We start from the raw sequence: 20,244 nt of genomic DNA, 5'->3' as shown, positions 1-20,244 counted from the left end.
GCCATCGGGATCCTCCCAGCGCCCAGGGCCTGCGGAGGAGGGGGGAGGAGGGGCGGGCTCTGTGATGCTCCAGCCGCGGGAGGAGCTTTGTACAAACCCAGCTCGTGCAGGAGCCCAGCACCAGCAGGAGTGTCAGATCTGAGCTCCACTGCTGGGCACACTGGCACAGAAACAGCTCTGCTATCTGTTATATCAAACATGGAGCCAAATCAGATGGAGGCTTGTGAGCCTTCCCAAAAAAAAAGGGGCTCTGCTCAGGGCACCCAGAGCCAGGGGCTTTAATGCCATGCTTGGTGGTACCCAGGAGACAGCCTGGGGATGTGGGACGAGAGAAAACCAGCAAAATGATCATAATGAAACAACGACAGACGTATGGGAACAAAACTGTGTGCAAGAAATGACAGTGGATGGGTGGGAGCACGGGGGAGGAGGAGCAGGAGGAGGAGGAGGGCTCGGGAAGGGAGGCAGCAGCATCACAGCCCAACCCTGAGGACTTACCAGCTTCACTCCAGACAGAACCTCCAGGAGGGAGATGAGGTTGTGGCCATCTCGCAGGTCTTCGTAGAGGTCATTGATGTGCTTACGCACCTGCAGGGAGCAGCAGGGAAAGCATCAGGTTGGCTTGTCCTGGCTTCCCCTGCCACACAGCATCTGCTCTTCCAGCTGGGAGCAGCCTCTGTGCCTGCTCCTTCCCCACACCCCCAGACCCTACCTTGTGCTTTTACCCCCCTGGGCATCCCCAGATTTTCCCCCACAGTTGCCTCACAATGTTTCTTTTTTCCCTCCTTTGTAGGATATAGAAAGTGGTCAAAAGCCTGATGCAGAGCTGGCAGGAGGATACAGCTGGGACACCTAACGCCCAAGGGAGTTCATTTTTAATTCTCATTTTGGTAAATGGAGAATGACAGAAGAAACACGTGACAGGAGTGAACCAGGAGAAGCAGGAAGCACCAGCAGTGTGGTGTTAATCCTGCTTAGCTGCCTAGAGCTGCAAGCAGCTCCCTTTGCACACTTTAGGGCTCCTCCCAGCACAGGAGCATCCTTCAAAAGCCAAAAAAGCCCTGGTGAGGAGGTTGGGAGGCAGGAGCAGCCCCAGGCTGGGATCCCCTCCGTCATCCCAGCTGCCTGAGACCCTCTGCAGGAGGATGCACAAGCCTGGTGTTAAAGGACTGAGTGCTGAGGAGGCAAATGTCATAAACAGGGCTGTGTGGTGATGTTACAGTGCCCTCCAAAGGCACCACAACATTTCCACCACAGCTCTGAGATACTTTATGAACCCTGCAATCCAAGGCAAAAGTTCCCAGACAAAAACACCGGTGAATCAGGGAATAAACCCAAAGGTATTGATGTGGCAGCGCTGAGGCAGAACAGACACTGCAGCAGCCGCCCTGACTCACCTTCATCAAGTGTTTATTGACCCATTTAGTGAAGGTTTTCTTTTGGACTCTGTCCCGTTCATCTGTCAACAGAAGACAAAAGCAGCACTGGGTCAGTGGCTCTCATGCAGAAACTCAAATGACTTTGAAATGAGGGGAAGAGACAGAAGATCTGCAGCCAGTGCCAGGACAGGCCGGGTCAGGGGGGAACGGGGGGGAAAGGAGGGGAACAGAGATGAAAGGAGGGGAACAGAGGGGAATAGAAGGGAACAGAAGGGAGTAAAGGGGAACAGAAGGGAATAGAAGGGAACAGAGGCTGCTTATCCTCGGGGCAGGGTGGGACGAGGCCGCTCACAGTCGGGCAGGGCGGCAGGAGCAGCCACACACAACAAAACCTGTTGCTTTTTTGGGGGAGAAGAGCCCTGTTTGACTAAAAGCAGTGTGGATGGTTGGGATGGATGTAACTGCAGCTGCCAGCAGCAGGTGAACCCCCAAATGTGTGTCCCCCATTGGGACCCTCACACCTCCTTCCTCCCAGGAGGCAGCACAGGGAGAGGGGGATTTGCCAGAGCCCCCTCATTTAGGGGGATGTCCCTCTCCCCTCCCTGCTGCTGGAAGGCTTCACCACATTATGTAAACCCCACAGATGTCCTGTCACAGGCCCCTGCCAGGCAGCACCAGCGTGGGCAATTAGCAGCTTATTCTGTGGCTGTATTTTTGGTTCATTGGATTGTCAGGACTTAACGTTTATTTCTGTCCTGTGGCTCAGCCCAGGCTGCCCCAGCCAGGCACCTGCAGCTCTGAATGCTGAGGGACAGAGTGACAACGTGGGGCCCATGCCCAGGGGGTCCCACAGCCCCACGGGGGCTGGAGGCTCGTGGTGGTGCCAAGAATCAACGTGGGATGGTGGAATCTGTCGTCAGGCTTTGCCCTGCCTGTTCTTTGTGTATAAACTAACACCATGTGAGAAACAAAGGCAAACAAGGAGAGAACACGAGGGAGGGCCACACTGCTAGAGGGTCCTGCAGAGCCCCCACCTCTCCAAGGGCTCAGGGCAACCCCCAGCAGACAGCTCAGTGCCCGGCTTTACCAACAGCATCTCGGAGGAAAGACAGTGCCTTAGGGACCAACCCACAGCACATGATCCCAAGTTCCTGAACGCTGCCCCATCCAGCCCAGGGCATCCCTGGGTAAGGATGAGCCTCGCTACACCAAGACATACATTTGGCATCACAGCCCATCAGGCAGAAGCTCCCCATGCTTTGGCTTTAAGCTAAAAATCATGGAAAGGGAGAAAACCAGCACCTCTGGGCTGAGGTGTCCCAGCCAGTGCTGCACATGCTGTCTGAACAGCCCCACATCCCCCTTCCCAGGGTGGGAGGGGGGGTCACTGGGGGGTCCCTGCACTGGCCCAGCCAGCCACAGCCTCAGAACCCTTGGGAACACATCCCCACATCCCAGCACACATCTACCATCCCTCCCCTCCTCAGCCCTCACAGCTTCCCCAGCCCACAGCACCGCAGTGACCCCACAGCACACCACGGACACGGTTCCCCCACGTCCCACCCCGGCCAAGGTGCAGAACCAGGCGCCCAAAACCCTCTGCTGGGTGAGCTCCAGCTGCCCACCCTTTCCACGCTGCCAGGCTCGGGCCTGGGCACAGCTCCCACGTGCCCACAGAGCCGGCGCCGTTGGCCACGGCCGGCGGGAGGAAGCCGCGTCACCCCCACGTGCGTTCAGGCACCTTCCCTTCACCCGACCCCCACCCTGACCCCCAGCGCCGGGCCCCTGCCCCAAGCCAGCGGGGATGTGGGGTGGGTGAAGCTGGAGGCGCTGGGTGGGCGCTGGCTGCGGCGGGGGGCAGCGGGTACTGACCGATGCAGCACATGCGGCACGCCAGGCAGGCGCCCAGCCGCCGCTCCGTCCCGCGGAGGTGCCACCGCTCCATCGCCCCGAACGCGACGGCAGCTCCCGGCTCCTGGGGAAGGGGCTCCTGGAGCCAGCACCGAGCCGCCGACCTCGTCCCCAGCGGGTCAGGGTGGGTGGGTGACGCCTCGGCCGCGGCTCCTCCCACCGTGCCACTTCCTACCCCCGAGGCTGGCGGCCACCGCTGCTCCTCCGGGACATCACCGCAAACCCCACCGCAACGCCAACGGCCGCCTCGCCCGTCCTGTGCTTCCCTTCCTCCTGCTCCTCACGCTCCTGCGGGTGCTCCCAGCCGAGGGCAGCTCTGGGCCAGCGAAAGCCCTCCGGTGCCGGCGGCCGCTGGTGAGGACGAGGAGAGCTGCTCGCTCCTGGCAGCGGGCGCAGAGCAGAGCGTGGTGCAGCTCCCGGCAGCAGCAGGGCGTCAGGCTGCGGGTGCAGACCCAGGCTCAGCCCCCGAGCTGGGCACTGCCCCGTGGGCAGCGGCCTCCTGGCTGTTTTCCCTCGCCTTGTTTCGCAGTTAATTGCAGCGAGGCCGCAGGGACAATGCCGGGCTGTTCTCCCCGCGGGCCCGCGGCACGTCCCGGGTCCCAGCCGCAGCCCCGCTCGGCACGCGGGCAGATAACAGGGGCCGCCTCCTTATCGCCACCTCTCTTCCTTTTCTTCTAAATATAATCCTCCTGCAGCCCTTCCGCTGGCAGCAGCCCCACGGCCCGGCTGGGAGGGCCAGAGGAGCCGGGCTGCTGCCGGGGAACGGCCCCGAGCACCGCAGGGGAGCCCACGGGGACGGGGACACGGCACCGAGTCCCACACGGACGCGCTGCAGCTGGGCACCTCCAGTGCCGGAGCCGGGGGGACCCGCAGGCCAGCAGCAACTTGGTGTGCTCCCTCTTCCCATCTCCTGCAGCACTGGGGAGGGTTCTTCCTCTTTTCTTGCCCCGTCTCACCACCTTTGGGTGATTCCTGGGCTCTAACCAGATTACACCTCCCCACCCCACACCCGTGCTAATAATAATGCCCAGTTACTGCTTACTAATGATTATTAAGGCACTGCAAGCTTATCTCTCCCTGACTAATCTATTCCAGTCACCCTAATAAGCACCTTGTTGTGACTCCCCCGTGCTTGTCCTCTCCCCTGTCTAGCTGAGGTTCACGACCCCCAGCCCCCAAGAACCATGCTGTCACAGGCAGGGACAGCAGAGCATGGCCTGGGCAGCAGGCAGGGCACAGCCAGAGGGAAGGTTACGGAGCCTGGAGGAAGCCTGGCACCATTCTGAAGCCTCAGGTCCCTTGACACAGGGAACATCAGCCACAGAGACCCAGCTGCCAGCAGCACCGGTGCCAAACACCCTCCTTAACCAACGATACCCATGTGCCACACAACCAGCCAACACTTTCCAGCACCACTGACGCCACTGGGAGCTGCACAGATGCTTCCAGATACAAAGCCTGTTTGTGCTGCTACTCTCTCAACACAGGTCAGACTCACAGAGTCAAAAGCAACACCCCACAGCCTGTCCCTGTCTCCATCCCTGCCCAGGCAGGGCCCAGCCCCAGGAACCACTGTGTGACAGCCTGGGAGAGCTGGGACCTGCCCCAGCTGCTCCCCAGTGCCAGTGAGGAGCAGGGTCCAGCTGCCTGCACAGAATCACAGAACCATTTTGTTCTCCCTCAGCTCCAAAGGCCCAAACCTCTGCAGGACTATGTATGCTGTGTAATTCCCTCCCCACATCAGAGCACAGCTGGCCACGTCCCCAGACACGAGGATCCCAAAGGCCCTGTGGCACTGGCTGCTGTCCCCACAGCCACAGGAATCCCCTCATCAGAGGGACCAGAAGCAGCAAGGATGGAGCAGCAGAGGTGGCTGCCCGAGGGATGGTGGGGTTTGAGGTTTTCCCACTGCTGTGAGCCCACACAGCTGGAGAGGGAGAATGGGGAAAGCAATCCTGCCCCACAGCTGGCTCCCAACACCCCGAAACCGAGGCGAGAAGAGCGTGGGAAGAAAAGCTCCCACTTACTGTCCCGCTGACCTCAGGCCCTCCAGGCACTTGCCCTCACCATAGGGAGGGCTCCCACAGGCACCGGGTGCCAGAGACCCTCCCACAGCACAACACCCTGCACAGACACTTCTCCCCCCGCGCTGGCCTGCGGCAGCCTCTGTGCTGGCAGCCTGCCTGTCCCCGGCAGCTCCCGGCACGGCCGCTCCCCTCTGCATCTCGCTCCTCAGCCTCGCTGCTGTCACACTCCATCACCATTCACCTCCTGGTTCCACTGGCATAGGAGGAGCAAGTCCTTTGGTGCTGAGGTGAGGGAGCCCTGGCCCAGGCTGCCCAGGGAGGGTGTGGAGGCTCCTTCTCAGGAGGTTTCCAACCCCACCTGGACACGTTCCTGTGCCCCCTGAGCCAGGGGCAGCTGCTGGAGCAGGGGCTGGGGCTGCAGCAGCTCTGCAGGGCCCTGCTCACCGCATCACTCTGTGATATCTCTGAGCCCACACTCAGTGAAAGCAGCTCTGTGCACTGAACAGCGTGAGCTGGCCTTGGGGTGAAGGAGCACTTTGTTACACTCAAATGCTTAGAAACAAGGGTGTGAAGTGCTGAACCCCAGCGCTGTCCCTCCCAGCTCCTCCAAGGCAAACGCCGGGCGAAGCTGCTCCTTTTTACCACGGGAGATGCAGAAATCCCGCCTGGCTCAGGAGCACCAGGTGTCTGAAATGTGCTGGCTGCCAGCTCACAGGCTGACATCATCCACCCTGACAGTAGCAGAGCAGGCAGGGCTCACGGAGCCTTGCGAAACGGGGAGAGGAGCCGGCACCTGACTCAGCGGGGAAGCGCACACCAGAGACACCTGCGGTGGAAAACTCCCCAGCACCAGGATGTTTAATGAAGGAGACACCTGAGAAGTGGATGCAAAGACCTGGGCAGATGCTCCACAGAGCTGGGTGAGCATCGCAGGGCAACAAAACCCGCTGCAAGACGACTCTCATGTTCCAGGATGCAGCATCCACTGGGTGGGTATTACCTGAGCTTTGCTGGGAAGGAATGATGAAGGAAGACAAGGTATGGCATGGGCTTGCTGCTTGCATGAGGATTTTTACCTCCTTTCGTCTAGGACGGCCCTACATGGAGCCCAGCACGTCTCTGCATGACACTGCCATCGATTAAATGGCCAGGGGACAGCAGGTCAACAGGAGGGATTGCAGCAGGGCTGGCTCAGTGGGGAACAGGGCACATTGCTGAGTGTTTGTGCAACTCAGTCTCAATCTCTCTCTCCTGGGAGTTCTGAGGGAGAATGGAAGAAGTGTATCCCACAACAGTATTTGGGGAGAGTCCCCACGCAGTGCCCAGCTCCACAGTCCCGCTGCTATGCGGGGAAAAAGGGAAAGAAAAGGGGGATTGGTCACGGAGCAGGGAAAAGGCCCCATGCAGAGGCACAGGCGAGAACCAGCGCTGCTGGCAAAAAATGAGGGAGGAATGAAAACAAACAGATCCCAGGAGAAAGAGATCGGGACGGAGAAGGAGCCGCCGAGACCTCGTGCAGAGCCTGGAGCTATGGCACATCCCTGGAACGGATCCTCACACCCTCCTCGGGCAGCGCTCATGTGCAAGCCCTATTTTGGGAAACTGAGGCAGGGTCAGCCCCAGCTGCTCAGCGAGCCCGTGCCAGCGCCGGGACGAGCTCCTTGGGCCGTGCTTGGGGCTGCCGGCGTCGGCGGCTTGGAGGCTGCTGCCACGGCGGGGGGTGGGAGGGACAGTGGCCAGGGCAGGACCTGGGAAGCTGAACAACAGCCACGTGTCGTCCGAGACAAAAAGCAGCCTCGTCCTCAGAGACACCCCCGTCCCAGCCGCCCCCACCCCGCTGCGGGCCGGGAGCGGGAGCTGAGACCAAATTTAGGCACTAAACCCTCGGCTCCCCGGCCGTGGCGGGGACCAGCGCCGTGTCCTCCTCCCTCCTCCCCGCCGGCCCTGCCCACCCCGCTCACAGCGCTGGGGAGGCAGCACGAGCCCTGACCCTCGCCAGTGGCACGCCGGCCATCTTAGAGCCTCCCCCCCTCGCGGGGGCTGCCCCTACCTTCTCTGCTCCGGCTCCTCCAGTACAGGACGCCGGCGATGCCCAGGACGTGGCTGAGGACAAAGGCGGCGGGCGGCAGATAGGAGCTCTGGGACAGAGGCATCGTGTCCTACTCCCGCCCCGCTATCCCCGGCCTGGCTCCCGACGTCCTTCTCCCGAGGCGGCCGCTGCTGGGGCCCAGCATCGCCGGGCCGGCGAGGGAGCGGGGCGGGGGGGCGAGGGAACGGCCGCGGCCCAAGCGCTGCCTGCACAAACTTCCCGCCGGCTCCTCTGCTCCGGCGTCCCCAGGCTGGCAGGGCTGCGGGCCGGGGCCAGGCAGAGCGGGGAGCTCGAGGAGGGGGCGGGTGGAGGGAGAAAGCGAGCGTCAGGCTGGCTCAAACATCTTTCCTCGGCGGACAAACTTTATCCCCCCGCCCCTGCCTGGCGCTGGAGGGGGGGCACAGACGTCATCTCCTCGCTTTCCATTCCCAGCCCCGCTGGAAGCCGGGCTGCGGCGGCCGTGGCGAGAGGGGATGGGCGGCAGCAGCTGCCACACGGCACCACCACAACACCCAGCTCCTCACGGGGGGCTTGGGAGCGGCACAAAACCGCTGCCCACTCCCCCGAGGGTGAGAGGCGACGGCCCGGCGTCCCCTGCCCGCGGTGCCAACCCCCAGGGCAGCCGGGATCCAGCCGGGAGCAGCTGGGAGACAGGGGCTGAGCTTCGGGAGCTTGCAGTGGCAGCAGGCAGCTGGTTGCTGGGGGCTGGTACCCTGGGCTGGACCCAGAGCCAGGCTGCTCACAGGAGACCCTCTGTCCAGCAAGCAACAGCAGCCAAAGCTGGGCTTCTGGGAGCTGAGGACCCCGAGTGTGTTTCCCTCACCCTCCCTGGATGCCCAGAGCTGAATGTACTAATTGCCAGGACAGCTGGAGAGCTCACAGGGGAATCCCAGGAAGGATGCTCTAACACCAAAGGACGCTCATCCACGTTCCAGCAGGGGGGTGCCCCTCAGCCCAGCACCTCTCCCTGCACAGCCCCGTTTCCCCTCAGCCCAGCACCGCTCCCTGCACAGCCCCGTTTCCCCTCAGCCCAGCGCCACTCCCTGCACAGCCCCGTTTCCCCTCAGCCCAGTGCCACTCCCTGCACAGCCCCGTTTCCCCTCAGCCCAGCACCACTCCCTGCACAGCCCCGTTTCCCCACGCCCTGTGCCAGCCGTTAGGCACCAGGTTTCGCTTCTTTTCAGCAGCATTTCCACAGCAGAGGCCCGGAAACGGCTCCGAGAGCAGCGAGAGCAGCGAGTCCTGCCCCTGGCCTGGCTGCACCTGCAGCCACAAGCAAACTGTGTGCAAGAGGCTCCTGACAAAGCCTGTTTTGCTGTCAGAGCCCATCATCACGTGCCAGGTTCCCCTGACAGCTCCTTAGGGAAGAAACTTGTTCATAGACAGAAAGTTGGATGGAATGAAACACTTCCTTTTTGCCTTTACCTTCTCAGAAGGGCTCAGACAAAGGGGAGTTGTTGTGCTGCCAAGGGGAAAGCCATTAAGGTGAGGATGGCACCTCAGACCTGCAAAACCTCAGCTCAGCTCAGGCTTTGCTGATGGAGAGCAGCAGGAGCCCAGGCTCAGGTGTGGCCAGCACCAGCCCTGCCTCCATCCAGCAGCACCCTCGTGGGATGGGGAAACCACAGCAGGGCTGGGCTGTCACCCAGATGCAAGCAGAGACATATATCCAAGCAGAGACATACACCCAAGCAGAGATGTGCGTTATACTCAACCCCCCTGAGCAGCTCCCCAAGCCCAACAGCCACAAGGTGGTCAGAGCCACCAAGAAAACCATGTCAAGCAAAATCTGATGGATCCCAACATCACATTGCTCCAGGGGTACCCACATCACCCACAACCTCCTGACGCCCTTCAGGCTGCTGAGAGGGAGAGAAAACACAGAGAGCTACCCCAGGGCTCGGCCCTGTTGCTGTGTATTCTCCACAGATGCTTGGATGACAAATATCCCAGCATAGTTTTCATCTAAAGCAATCTGCTTTCTGTTAAGGCAGGGGAAGAGCTGCAGGAGGAATGACCCACTGGCAGGCATGAGGCCACCATAAATGGGCCCGTGGTCCACCCTGAGCAGGGCAAACAGCACCCTGCAAGGGAAACAGCACCCTGCCAGGCAGCTGATGCGCTGCTGGTGCTGGGATGTGTCGATATGGTTTGGTTTAGTGATGGGCCTGGCAGTGTGAGCTGAGGGGTTGGACTCCATGAGTTTAAAGGGCTTTTCCAGCCGTAATGACCCTGTGATTCTATGCTCAGGCTTCAGGAAGCAGAAGCTGGTTTTCCCCATCGTCTCCCCCTCCCTGCACCCATGGGGTCTCAGCTGCCCTCGTGCTTCCTGGGTGCTGCACACACAGAGGGGTTCCCATCGCTCCAGCCACAGCAGCCTCTGGGCAAAAGAAGCTTTACATATACCAAATCACATCTAAATAGAGGTTTTTATATCCAGACCTAAAGATATATACAAATAACGTGTATGTTTATGTACAAACACATCCCTCCCCTGCAGCAGGACACGCTGGGGACACGAGTGGGACTCCCCCTTCTTCATCTCACTCAGTTTAACCACGTTCCTCTCCCCTCTGGCACTCGCCAGCCCAGCTGCCTGCCCAGTGGTAACAGCCACAGCTCTGCCGGGGACAGGACGGCGGGTTTTGGGGGACCCACTGAGCTGCTGGGGGCTGCCCAGCCCCGGATGCAGCCACCAGCTCCCCTCCCTTGCCACAGAAACTGCCTCACACCTCCAAAACACAAACAGCTCAATTTAGTTCCTTGCAAGGCAGCTTTTTCAGCTTCAGCTGCCGCCTCTGCCTGGGAAGGGAGAGGGTGGGGAGAGGACACGCATCTCCCACCAACACAGGCACCTGGGGAACAACGCAGGCACCTGGGGAGCAGAGAGGCCGTGGCCCCTGCCCTGTTGGGGGCCTCACATTGCAGTCCCTCCCATTTCACACCGTGACCTGGGCAGCATTTTGCAGCCCTGTGCATCACCCCGGCTGGTGTGACCCCCATCGCTGCCCCAGCAGCCCGGCTGGGTTGTGGTACCCCCGGGCTGGCTGTGAGGATGCCGGCAGCCCCTGCCCCCAGCTTGCTCCAGCCCGCCCAGAGCTGAGTCACCCCTGGCTCTGGCCAAGGGTTTCATGTCCGGGGCCAACCCCCCCTGCCATGTGCCTCCCCGGTGAGTAATGCTCAGCCTGCCGGCTCCCACATCTCCTTATATGACTGGGGAAGCTGCCAGGCGGCGGCACCGTGGGGCCGGGCACAGCCCACACTGCCCCAGCCCCGCTCAGGGCTGGCACCGGGTGGGTGATGCTGCAGGGATGCTCCTCCATGCCCAGGGGGTCGTGGCCTCTCAGGAGGAAACAGAGCCCCCGTGGGCTCCAGCCAAGGCAGAGTGTCCCAGCCTGGGCCTTGGCAGCCAGGTGGCACTGTGGAAACGCCGGAGCGGGCACCACGGGATGGCACCGGGGATGATGGGCAGAGGCAGGCTGGCACCCCACAGCACCGCACCTGGGAGAAGCATCTCTCCAGAGCTCTGTCTGTGCCCAGGGCAAGCAGGGGTCCTCAGCCAAATCCCCCCTTGCTGCAGTGGGCGCTGCCAGGCACAGAAGTGGCCGTGAGCACAGCAGGGGACACTGGGGGGGGGGTTGGGGAGGGGGTTTCCCTGCACCCACCAGGCAGTGAGGGGGTCACCCCCCAGCGGGCAAGGGACACCCTGCTCCCTGCAGCAGGGAAAAGGGCTCATGTGGCAGCGGTGCTGAGCACACACGAAGTGCTGCCTGCAGGACAGCGCTCAGCCTTCCACCCCGCTTCCTCCCTGACGCTTTGCCCTTGCTGTTGTTTTTTCCTCCACTCTGGGAGCAAATCTCAGTCACTTCTGGCAGCAGCTGAGAATTCCAAAGAAGAGGAAGGAGACTGTGGGCTTGGGCTCAGGGATGCCCAGGGAAAGCTCAGACACACAGCAGCCACTGCTGCCCAGGGGCAGGTCCCAGTGCCTGGTCTGGCTATGTCCCTGCAGGGGCTGCACGGGGGGCACAGGGCTCCAGCCAAGCCCCAGCCTGGGCAGCGAGCACAGGCTCTGCACCGCTGCTCAGCCACAGTGGCTTCTGGAGCTTGAGGCTTTGTGTATATTTTTCCTCCAGATAAAATATTCTCAGGGGTTTTTCAGGCCTCTATGAAACAATCTGGCTGCAGGGTTGATCAGAAAGAAACCAAAACGGCTTGAGCAACATATTCCTCACAGAATCATGGAATGTGGGGTTGGAAGGGACCTCTAGAGACCACCCAGCCCATCCCCTGCTAAAGCACATCGGGATAACCTGTAATTCAGAGCTACAGTTGCAGTCACTGAACACACCCTTAAACCCCTCTGATCCGGGTAACCACTCTTAACCCCCATCCTGCGCTTCCCCTACAGAACCTCAGGGGGCTTCTCCCAGAGCCTGACAAAACCCGTGGCACTGCAGCCACAGCGCTGCCACAGACAGACACAGACAGACAGACAGCTCGGCCAGCCCCAGCCGCCGAGGGCACCTGCCTGCTCCCCTGCTCCTGCCAACACCCTCTGTGCCAGGCAGGCACGGGCAGGAGCCTGCGGGGCCGGGGGCTCGCTCCACCCTGCCCGCGCCGCCGGGAGCCATGGGAAAGGGAGGCAAGAACAAAGATGACGTTTCTTCTCATCCCAGCTATTAAAAACAAGGTGGAACGAGGCAGGTGGCAGCCCCGGCGCTGCCCGACGCGGCTCCGCTCCTCCCGCGGCCGCTGACTCACGGGCGTGCGTGTGCGGGCACAGCCCCCCGCCAGCCCCCGCGCCCGGCCCTGCCCGTGTGCCCGCGGCTCCTGGCACGGCGGCCGCATTCCCACCTCCAACCGTTCCTTCTGCCTTTCGTCATCCCGCGGCAGCCGTGCTCCTGCCGGAGGGACGGGGAGCGCAGGGGGTTCCATCGCTGCCGAACCCCAGGGCTGAAAGAGGCCCCGGAAGGTTGGGACTGTGAAACCTCCCGGGCAGCAGCACTCCCCAGGGAGCTGGAAATCCAGCCTCCCCAACACTGGGTTTTGTGCATGTTGGGGTTTTGGGCCAGGACAAGTGTCTGTGCCCCATCATCCACTCCGTGCCTGCACAGGGAACTGGGCTTCACTTGCAGGGAAGCCTCATCCAGCTCACGGGACTGCTCTGCACCAGCCTCCCTCCCCAGAGCAGAATCTGCACCGACAGGGCAGCACAAGTGAATATTTAACTGTGAATGTCTCAGCAGAAGAGCTGCCCACGCTGCCAAAGGTCGGCTTGATGCAGCAAAGAAAGGGGAGAGGGAAAGGGCTGCACAGGGAGAGCCTCAGCCCCCCTCCCCAGCACTGACAGCGCTAAAGTCAGAGGAAAGGAAGTGCTGCTGACAGAAGTGGAGATGTTCCCCTTCCAGCAGACGTCTGGGCACCAAAATAATAATTATATCTTTAAAAAAAACCCAAACCACTTCCCTTCCCACGGCTGAGCTGCAGCCGGTGCTGCCTCAGGACAGGGGGGGATGCAGGACAGGACCCCGAGGATCACCTTGCCACGAGGAGATGGAGGCAGAGGGCAGAGGTAAGATGGCTCGAGCTAAAGCTGAAAGTAAACATCATTCGTGCTGGTTTTCATCCTGCAAAGCAAACAGCCGAGCTGCTCTACCACCTGCTCACAGCTTAATCATTCCCCAGCAGCACAAGCCCTGCTCCCAGGCAGCAGTGGAAGTCCCAGCAGCCACGGGGTCTATGGGAATGTGACATCCCAGCTGGAGCCGTCCAAGGGGACTGACTCAGATGGGATGGATGGAGCCAAGAGGAGGGCCCAGGGCCTCAAGAACCTCCAAAGTAACCCAAAGGGGGACTGTTCCCTTTCACAAGTGCCAGTTGCGCTCACCCAGCCTCTCACAGCTCCAGCCTCCTTTCCTTGGGGGGGCTCGCTTTTGGTGGCTGAGACTGGGATGTCCATAGCTGTCAGCACCACCAGCCCTCCTGCTCCAAGTGCAGGCAGGGTGCTCATCCCTCCACACAACCCCCTAAGTAATCCCAGACCCTCAGCACCACCACAGAGACCTCAGTAGGTCCTCACACCCAGCACCAGCTCTGCCATGCAATGCCACCCTAGACACGTCTCGTTCAGCCTCCCTCCAGTGCTGCCTGGCCCTCTCAGCCACGTCACGCTGAAGAGCTGGTGAGGGTGATCTCACCACTTCCTTCTCAGCGTCAAAAGCCTCCATCCATCCCCCTCCTGCCCGACAGCCTCCCCAGCTGACTGCCCAGGCCGCTGGGCTTTTGCTGATGCAGCGCTTCAGGCATTATTTCATCACTTCCCACTTCTCGGAAGCCTCTCCTGGTTCGTCACCCCTCCGAGGATGCTGGCAGGGAGCCACGCTCTGCTTGCTCATTAAATGATGCCACAAAACCTGCAGCCACGGAACCCAGGCGCCGGCAAAGTGCCGAACCCCGGCGAGCTGGCACTGGCTGGGTGGCATCGCCCTGCGAGGAGAGGGCAGGAGGGAGCAGGGGACCGGGACAGGCAGCAGCTGCGTGTCGGGGCACAGACTAAAGCTGCAGCTCAGGAGGCAAAGCTGGTGCTAGAGCTGAGGAGGATGGGGATGAGCTGGGGGAGGAACAGCAAAGGTCTCCCAGCAGAAAGTGTTCCAGCTTTTTGGGAGTGTGCAGCATCACCCCAGCTGTGGGCAGGGAAGATGCCTCGCTTGCACACCCACATGCGAGGACACACACACCCACTCCCCATCCCAGGGGCCTGTGCCGACACGGAGAGGTGGCTCCTTTCCCAAGCCGGGGGAGGAGGAAGAAGGTGATGCCATCTCCAGGTCCCTCCCTGTCCCTCCGGCCATGGGGACACCGCGGCACACCTACCCAGAGTCGGCACACCTACCCAGAGCCGGCACACTGCAGCACATCTTGCCAGAGCCGGCACACCTACCCAGAGCCAGCACACCTACCCAGAGCCGGCACACTGCAGCACACCTTGCCAGAGCCAGCACACCGCGGCACACCTTGCCGGAGCCGGCACACCGCCCCAGAGCCGGCGTCTCAGGGCTGGGTAAACACCCGCTCCGGAATTCCCAGCACGCCCCGACAGCACTTGGGTGGAGAGAAAACCATGTGAAACGAAAACAAAGCAACAAACAACCCACCAAGTGACACCCACCACCAGATCTGACGGAAGCCCAGGCAAAGGCGAGCGGCAGAGACCGGTGCAGAGAGCAGCTCAAGCCCTGGCTGCATCCCGCACCCGCTGCCACAGGGGCTGAGCACCAAACACCCCAAATTCTGGAAAGATCCCTCCAATGCGGCCCCAGGCCTTGGCCCACCTCGGCAGAGCCGCAGCGTGGCTGGAGTGTGGAGCTGCAGCCCAGCACAGGCCAGCGCCGGCATCCAAACCCCCTCTGTACCCGCTAACAAAAGGGCCGGTGTCTGGGCAAAGACGCTTGTTATTGCAGCGGCAACCCCCGGCTGCCTGGCAGCAGGAGCGAGAGGAAAACGTTGTGCTGGTGGGAACTGGCGGCGCTTTGTTCGGGGCACGCTCGGGCGCTGTGTTTGCACAGGCTGCAGCAGCAGCTCGCGCCCCGTGCGGGGGTGGCAGAGCTCCCCCAGCCAGGCTGCCTGGGCACGGTCCTGCCGACAGCCCCCGGGCTCCAGATCCCCCCACGGATCTTCTCCCTGCAAATCTGATGCAAAACGGCAAGAGGGGAGCGAGGAGAGCTGGCAGCCCCAAGGGAGAGGCCTGAGGTGCTGGGAGGGAGCTGTGTCCCTGCTTTTGCTGCCTTCAGCCCCCAAAGCAGCCCAGGGCTGGAGCAGCCTCACCCTGCTGCAAACACAGGGACAGCTTGGAGATCCACACCCCCCCCACCCCCAGCCTGCTGAGGACATGAGATGCACAAAGCCCTGTCTCAGAAATAGAGGTCAAAGAGAAGGAAGCAGCAGATTCTCTCATTCTCCTCTGCAAATGGAGGGCAGGCAGGCAACCTTGAGCCCTGATCTCATTAGATGTCCCAAACTAAGCAGTGTGAAACCTGATTAGTGCCATGCAGGAGGCGGGTGAAGGGCCGGCAGCTTGCTCTGCCAGCCAGCTCCAGCATCAGAGATGGGGGTCCCAGCCCCCTGAGGAAGCCAGGCCACTCACAGCTCCCTCCTCACAGCACCCTGCCCAGGGTCTGGATGCCCCTGGTCCTTCCATGCTCCTGGGGATCAGGCCCATGGGCTCAGCTGGGGCTTTGCTCATGGCTGTGCTGCTCTCCACAGTGATGCTTCAGCCCAGCTCACAGCCAGGCCAGCCTTGGCATGCAGCAGCAGAGAGGAATTTGGAATTAAAAGAAAAAAACAACCCAAACCAAACAGGGGGAGGCAGCAGCCTGAAACCTCTGTTCCCTAGAGACCTGCTCTCCCACAGAGAAACTTAATCCCCATTAAAAACCAAACGAAATAATCCAGTTGCTAACATGGCCCTGCTTGCTTCCTCCAGGCACAGTGCAGCACCAGCCCAGCCCAAGACCATCAGGGGCTCTTAGGAGGGTGGTGGTGGTGGTTTCTGGAGCAAAAACCATCTCTGGCACTGTGAGGTTGTGGTGGGAGAGCTATAAAGTTTTGGGGATCCTCAGTCAGGGCACAGTCCATGAGTGTCCCTTGCCAGCTGTGCTCTCCTGGGGACACCTCACAGCGTGGCTGTGCCACAGAATCACTGAATGGTTTGGGTTGTCAAAGCCCTTGGAGCTGCTGCAGTCCCAGCCCTGCCCTCACCCTGCCCAGCCCAGCACTGACCCACAGCCCTCAGCACCTCAGCCCCACGGCTTTGGGATCCCTCCAGGGCTGGGCACTGCCCCAGCTCCCTGGGCAGCCTGGCACAGGGCTGACACCCCTCTCAGGGAAACAGTTCTGCCTCAGCTCCAGCCTCAGCCTCCCCTGGGGCAACTGCAGCCCCTTTCCTCTTGTCCTTAAAAGAAGAGGTGAGCATCCCTCCCCAGGAGCAACTGGCTGCATCCTCCTCCCCACACATGGACAGAGCTGGGAAAGCCACACGCCAGAGGAACCGAAAGGCACCGAGGCCTCCACCCGCGTGGCCAGGGCAGATGGCAGCCCCGGATCTCTTATCACACCCGGCCACCTTGGGCAGCCCCGGCCCGGGCAGCTCCTGGGGGAAGCCATCACATGACAGGCCAAAAGCAAACAGTGTCAGTGGTGCTCCAGCCCCAGGGCATGGGCCAGGCCAGGACGCTGCTCCTGCCTCCTGCTCTGCCCCCGTCCAGCCCCGCAGCAGCGCCGGCACCTTGCAGCTCACACACCCTGTTAACAGCAGGGATTCAGCAGAGCCGGGTCCGTGTGTGATGCTGAAGGAACAAGCCCCAACCCACTCGTGGCTGCTTGGCCACGGGGAAAATCTGAGCCTGGCTCCCTGGGGGAAAGCACACGGCAGGACAAGGGGAGATGGAGGCAGCGATGAGCCAGCGCGCGGGACGGGACGAGGAGATGCTGGATTTGACCCGGCTGCCAAGCTCAGACCAGCTCCTCAGAAAGTGAAACCAGCTGCAGGGAAAATTAACCCAGCAATAAATTTGTAATCAAATGGGTTTGCTGAGCACAGCCCGAGGCTCTGGGCACCTCAGGGCCGTGACAGGCGCTGCCCCGGGAAACCAGAGACGGGACACGGAGCGGAACGGCCGAGTGACCCCGAACCCACCGGGCAGCGGCTGCCGGGTCAGAGCCTGTGCCACAGCAGCGTCCTTTGGAGCTGGCACAGGGGCAGGGGTCTGGCAGGGTCTCCCAGCCCCAGCCAGCCAGGAAGACGCTGGGCACCGGGATGTTCTCGCCCAAGGCACAGACTGGCGGGGCTGACAGCGATGGATGTTGGCACCGCGCCGGGGGTCAGGGGCCTGGACTTACACACACGGGCATTTACATATGAAATGCTCCCAGCTCCAATATCCGCTGCTGTCTCCATCTCCCTGGGGAGATGAATAGAGATGAGGGGGAAGAAGGGAAAAGCAACCTCTCCAGCAATAAAACCTTCCCTTCCTCCAGCTTTGTCCAGCCCCTCAGCTCAAGGGCTGGCTGCCTGGGGCTGCTTTCAGAGCTGAAGAGCACACTGAGCTACAAGGCAAATGCCAAACCACAACAGCAAGATGCCCAGCACAGCCATGTCTGTGCCAGCAGGCACAGCAGAGCTAACCAGAACCACCCTGTCTGTGCTTAGGTACATGGGGAAGCACCCTAGCAGCACACAAAGGGTGCCTGTGCCTGCTCAAAAAGCCCTCTCGCCTCCTTCGAGCATCCCCTGCCCCTTTCCTGCCTCCCCTGCCCACAACAGAGCTTCCTCTCTCCCCTGCCCACACCACTGTGTTAAAGCTGCAAAGGGCTGCAGTAAACACAGCTGGTGACAGCCAGCAACCCGGCATCACCCAGGCTACAGGCAGCAAAACGGACCAAAAACTACAGATTTGGCTTCTTGGGGACTTGCCACCCATGGTTTGTGTTCCCATTGCAGGCTCACAGGAGCAGAAAGAGGCACAGGGAGCCAGGAGCCAGCACAGGCAGCGCTCCCAGCAGAGCTCTGGGCAGCACCTGGGGAGGGGAAGCTGCCAGATCAGCTCCCACAACCCAGCACCTTGTAAACGCTATTAATAATGTCATCTCAGCTCCTCGCACCTCGTTCTCACAGGCAGGAGGGGAATTTGCTGAGCTGCAGCTGGAGACGGGGCCCCAAACCCCCTACACAAGCCTGAGCACTTCAGCAGCAGCCCTAGAACACAGAGGGGAGGGTCACGAGCCAGCACCCGTCCGTGCTCTGTCTGCCCAGAGGCCACGGCACGGCCACGGCACACCCAGGCTGCACATGGCGACTGGCAGCTCCTTTTACATGGATTCCCAGAGCCAGCTGCAGCGAGGCTCAGGAAAAAATTTATGATGGACACCAGCATAAGAAAGTGAATTATATCAGTCCTGGACAGGATAAGTCAGGGCAGCTGTCAGGCCCTGAGCTGCGGGATTAACCCTTCGCAGCGGCACGGGACGGGGGGAGGCTGCCAGCCCGCAGGGTGACAACTCCCTTGGCTCCCTGCTAAATTAAACATTGGATTGATTCACCTTTGTTATAGAGTGGGATCAGCTGGTAGGGCCCAGCCGTGCCGAGGCAGCGCTGAAAGAAAAGGGGCAAGTCAATAGGAGGGTTATTAGATGACAGGAGATGGCATCCCGGTGCCTTCTGCTCCGTCCTCCTTCTGCAGCGAATCCCAATAGCTGCCTGCAGCAGAACGAGGCTGCCTGGCTGTCCCAGAGCCAGCAGCTCCCCTGACAGCGGGGAGAGGGGGAGAGAAAAGAAAGGAAGGGTGGGAACAACGAAGGAAGCATCCCCTCCTGCCCTGGCAGCAGGTAAACTGAGCCGCTCTCCCGCTGCCCCTGCAGCCCCGGCCCGCGGCCACCGGGCTCCAGCCACCTGCCAGGGGCCGGCCCAGCACGATCGGGTGTCGCAGGCAGCTCTCGGGGGAGGCTGCGAGGTGGGAGAGGGCAGAGAGAGCTCTGCAAAGAGAAGGAGGGAAAGACAAAAGCACCCACGTGCCCCTGGCTCTGCAGCCAGGGCTGGCAGGACCCACACAGGCACAGACACCCCGAGCCCCAGCAGCCCCCGGCCCAGGGGAGCAGCAGCCTCTCCTCTCCCGTTAGCAACCTCCAGAGCTCAGCTTGTGCTGCAGTTGTTATGGCAAAGCAGCTTCTCCCGTCTCCCTGCCTGGCTGCCGGGGCTGGGTTAGCTGCTGCCCCGGCGCTCGCTTTGTGCCCAGGAACACGGCTTGAAATCCAAATACAAGACAAAGGAGGGAAGTGAAGCGGAGCCAGGGAAGGCACCACCCCTGCCGGCCCCCTCCCCGGGAAGCAGCGGCTCCTCACCGGCTCCTCAGCATCCCCAGGGCCACACTCGCCTCCACCAGCCATCCCCGGCAGATGGTGGCACTGGAGGAGCCGACGCCGGAGCGGCTCAGCCCCCCTCCCACAGCCACACAACCGAGGGGCAGAAATACCTTTCAGGGTGCCGAGCCCATCCAAGAACTTCTTGTACTTGTCCAGGTTCATTTTGAGCCGGGCTCCCACAGCCCTGAGCCGGGCACCCGCAGCCCTGCGCCGGGCAGCAGCGGCTGCTCGCCAGCCCCAGCCCCAGCCGCCCTCGCCCGTCGCCCTTTGACCACCCAGAGCTGTGGCACAACCCTCACGTTTCCTTATTTGATGAAGCACGTTAAAACCTCCCATGGCTGAGGCCACCCCCCTTTTTGCAAATGAGCCCGAGGCTGATGGCGAGTGCCCCTGGCCATGGGGGCTGCAGGCATGTCCCACCCCCTGCACGGCTCGTGTGTCCCAGGGATATTTGCAGCAAGGAGCATGTTGGAGGGAATAGGAAGGAGAAAGAACCCAACAGGCTCTAAGGCAGGCAAGCACAATGCAGGGAAAAGGCAGAACGGAAGGTCCTTGTCCTCATGGGAAAAGCCACCCCGGTGTGACTGACACCAGGCCACCAGCCAGGGAGAAGCTACCAGGAAAGTGCCACAAATCGTTGGCAGAAAGGGTAGGGTGAGACCCAAGAGCAGCTGGGGGCCAGGTCCCTCCTGCCTTTGTCCTCCCTGCCTTTGTGCCCCCGAGGCAGTGAGGTGCTTCCAAAGGAGACTGACTGGTTGGCAGCAGGAACCAGCCCAGCGAGGGGATTCAAGCACCCACCCTGCTCATCACTGCCCCTCAGCAGGACTGGCATCCACTGGGCATGTTCCAGGCCTTCTGTTAAATCAAGTAATAAATCACATCAGCAGCAGCAGAGGTGTTGAAATGTGCTTGTCATGGAGGG

General features: G+C 61.4%; 1 protein-coding gene across 9 annotated transcripts in view; it reads right to left on the bottom strand.

Moving 5' to 3' along the window:
• MACF1 (microtubule actin crosslinking factor 1) overlaps window positions 1-20,244 on the bottom strand; it is a 136,257-nt gene that overhangs the window by 106,808 nt on the left and 9,205 nt on the right. For 8 of the 9 annotated variants that reach the window (XM_062014333.1, XM_062014336.1, XM_062014334.1 and 5 more), the window contains exons 2-3: window positions 1,398-1,459; window positions 499-588 (exon numbers count right to left, since the gene is read on the bottom strand). In XM_062014333.1, the coding sequence (XP_061870317.1) occupies window positions 499-588; window positions 1,398-1,459 (152 nt within the window). Of the gene's footprint in view, window positions 1-498; window positions 589-1,397; window positions 1,460-7,367; window positions 7,471-20,244 lie in introns of those variants that run through there. The other variant, XM_062014340.1, reaches the window with a different exon arrangement.

Source organism: Colius striatus, chromosome 24, assembly GCF_028858725.1.
Source record: "Colius striatus isolate bColStr4 chromosome 24, bColStr4.1.hap1, whole genome shotgun sequence".
NCBI classification, from domain to species: Eukaryota; Metazoa; Chordata; class Aves; order Coliiformes; family Coliidae; genus Colius; species Colius striatus.
The sequence above is the reverse complement of the archived record's forward strand: the minus strand, read 5'-3'. Positions and strand labels throughout refer to the sequence as shown.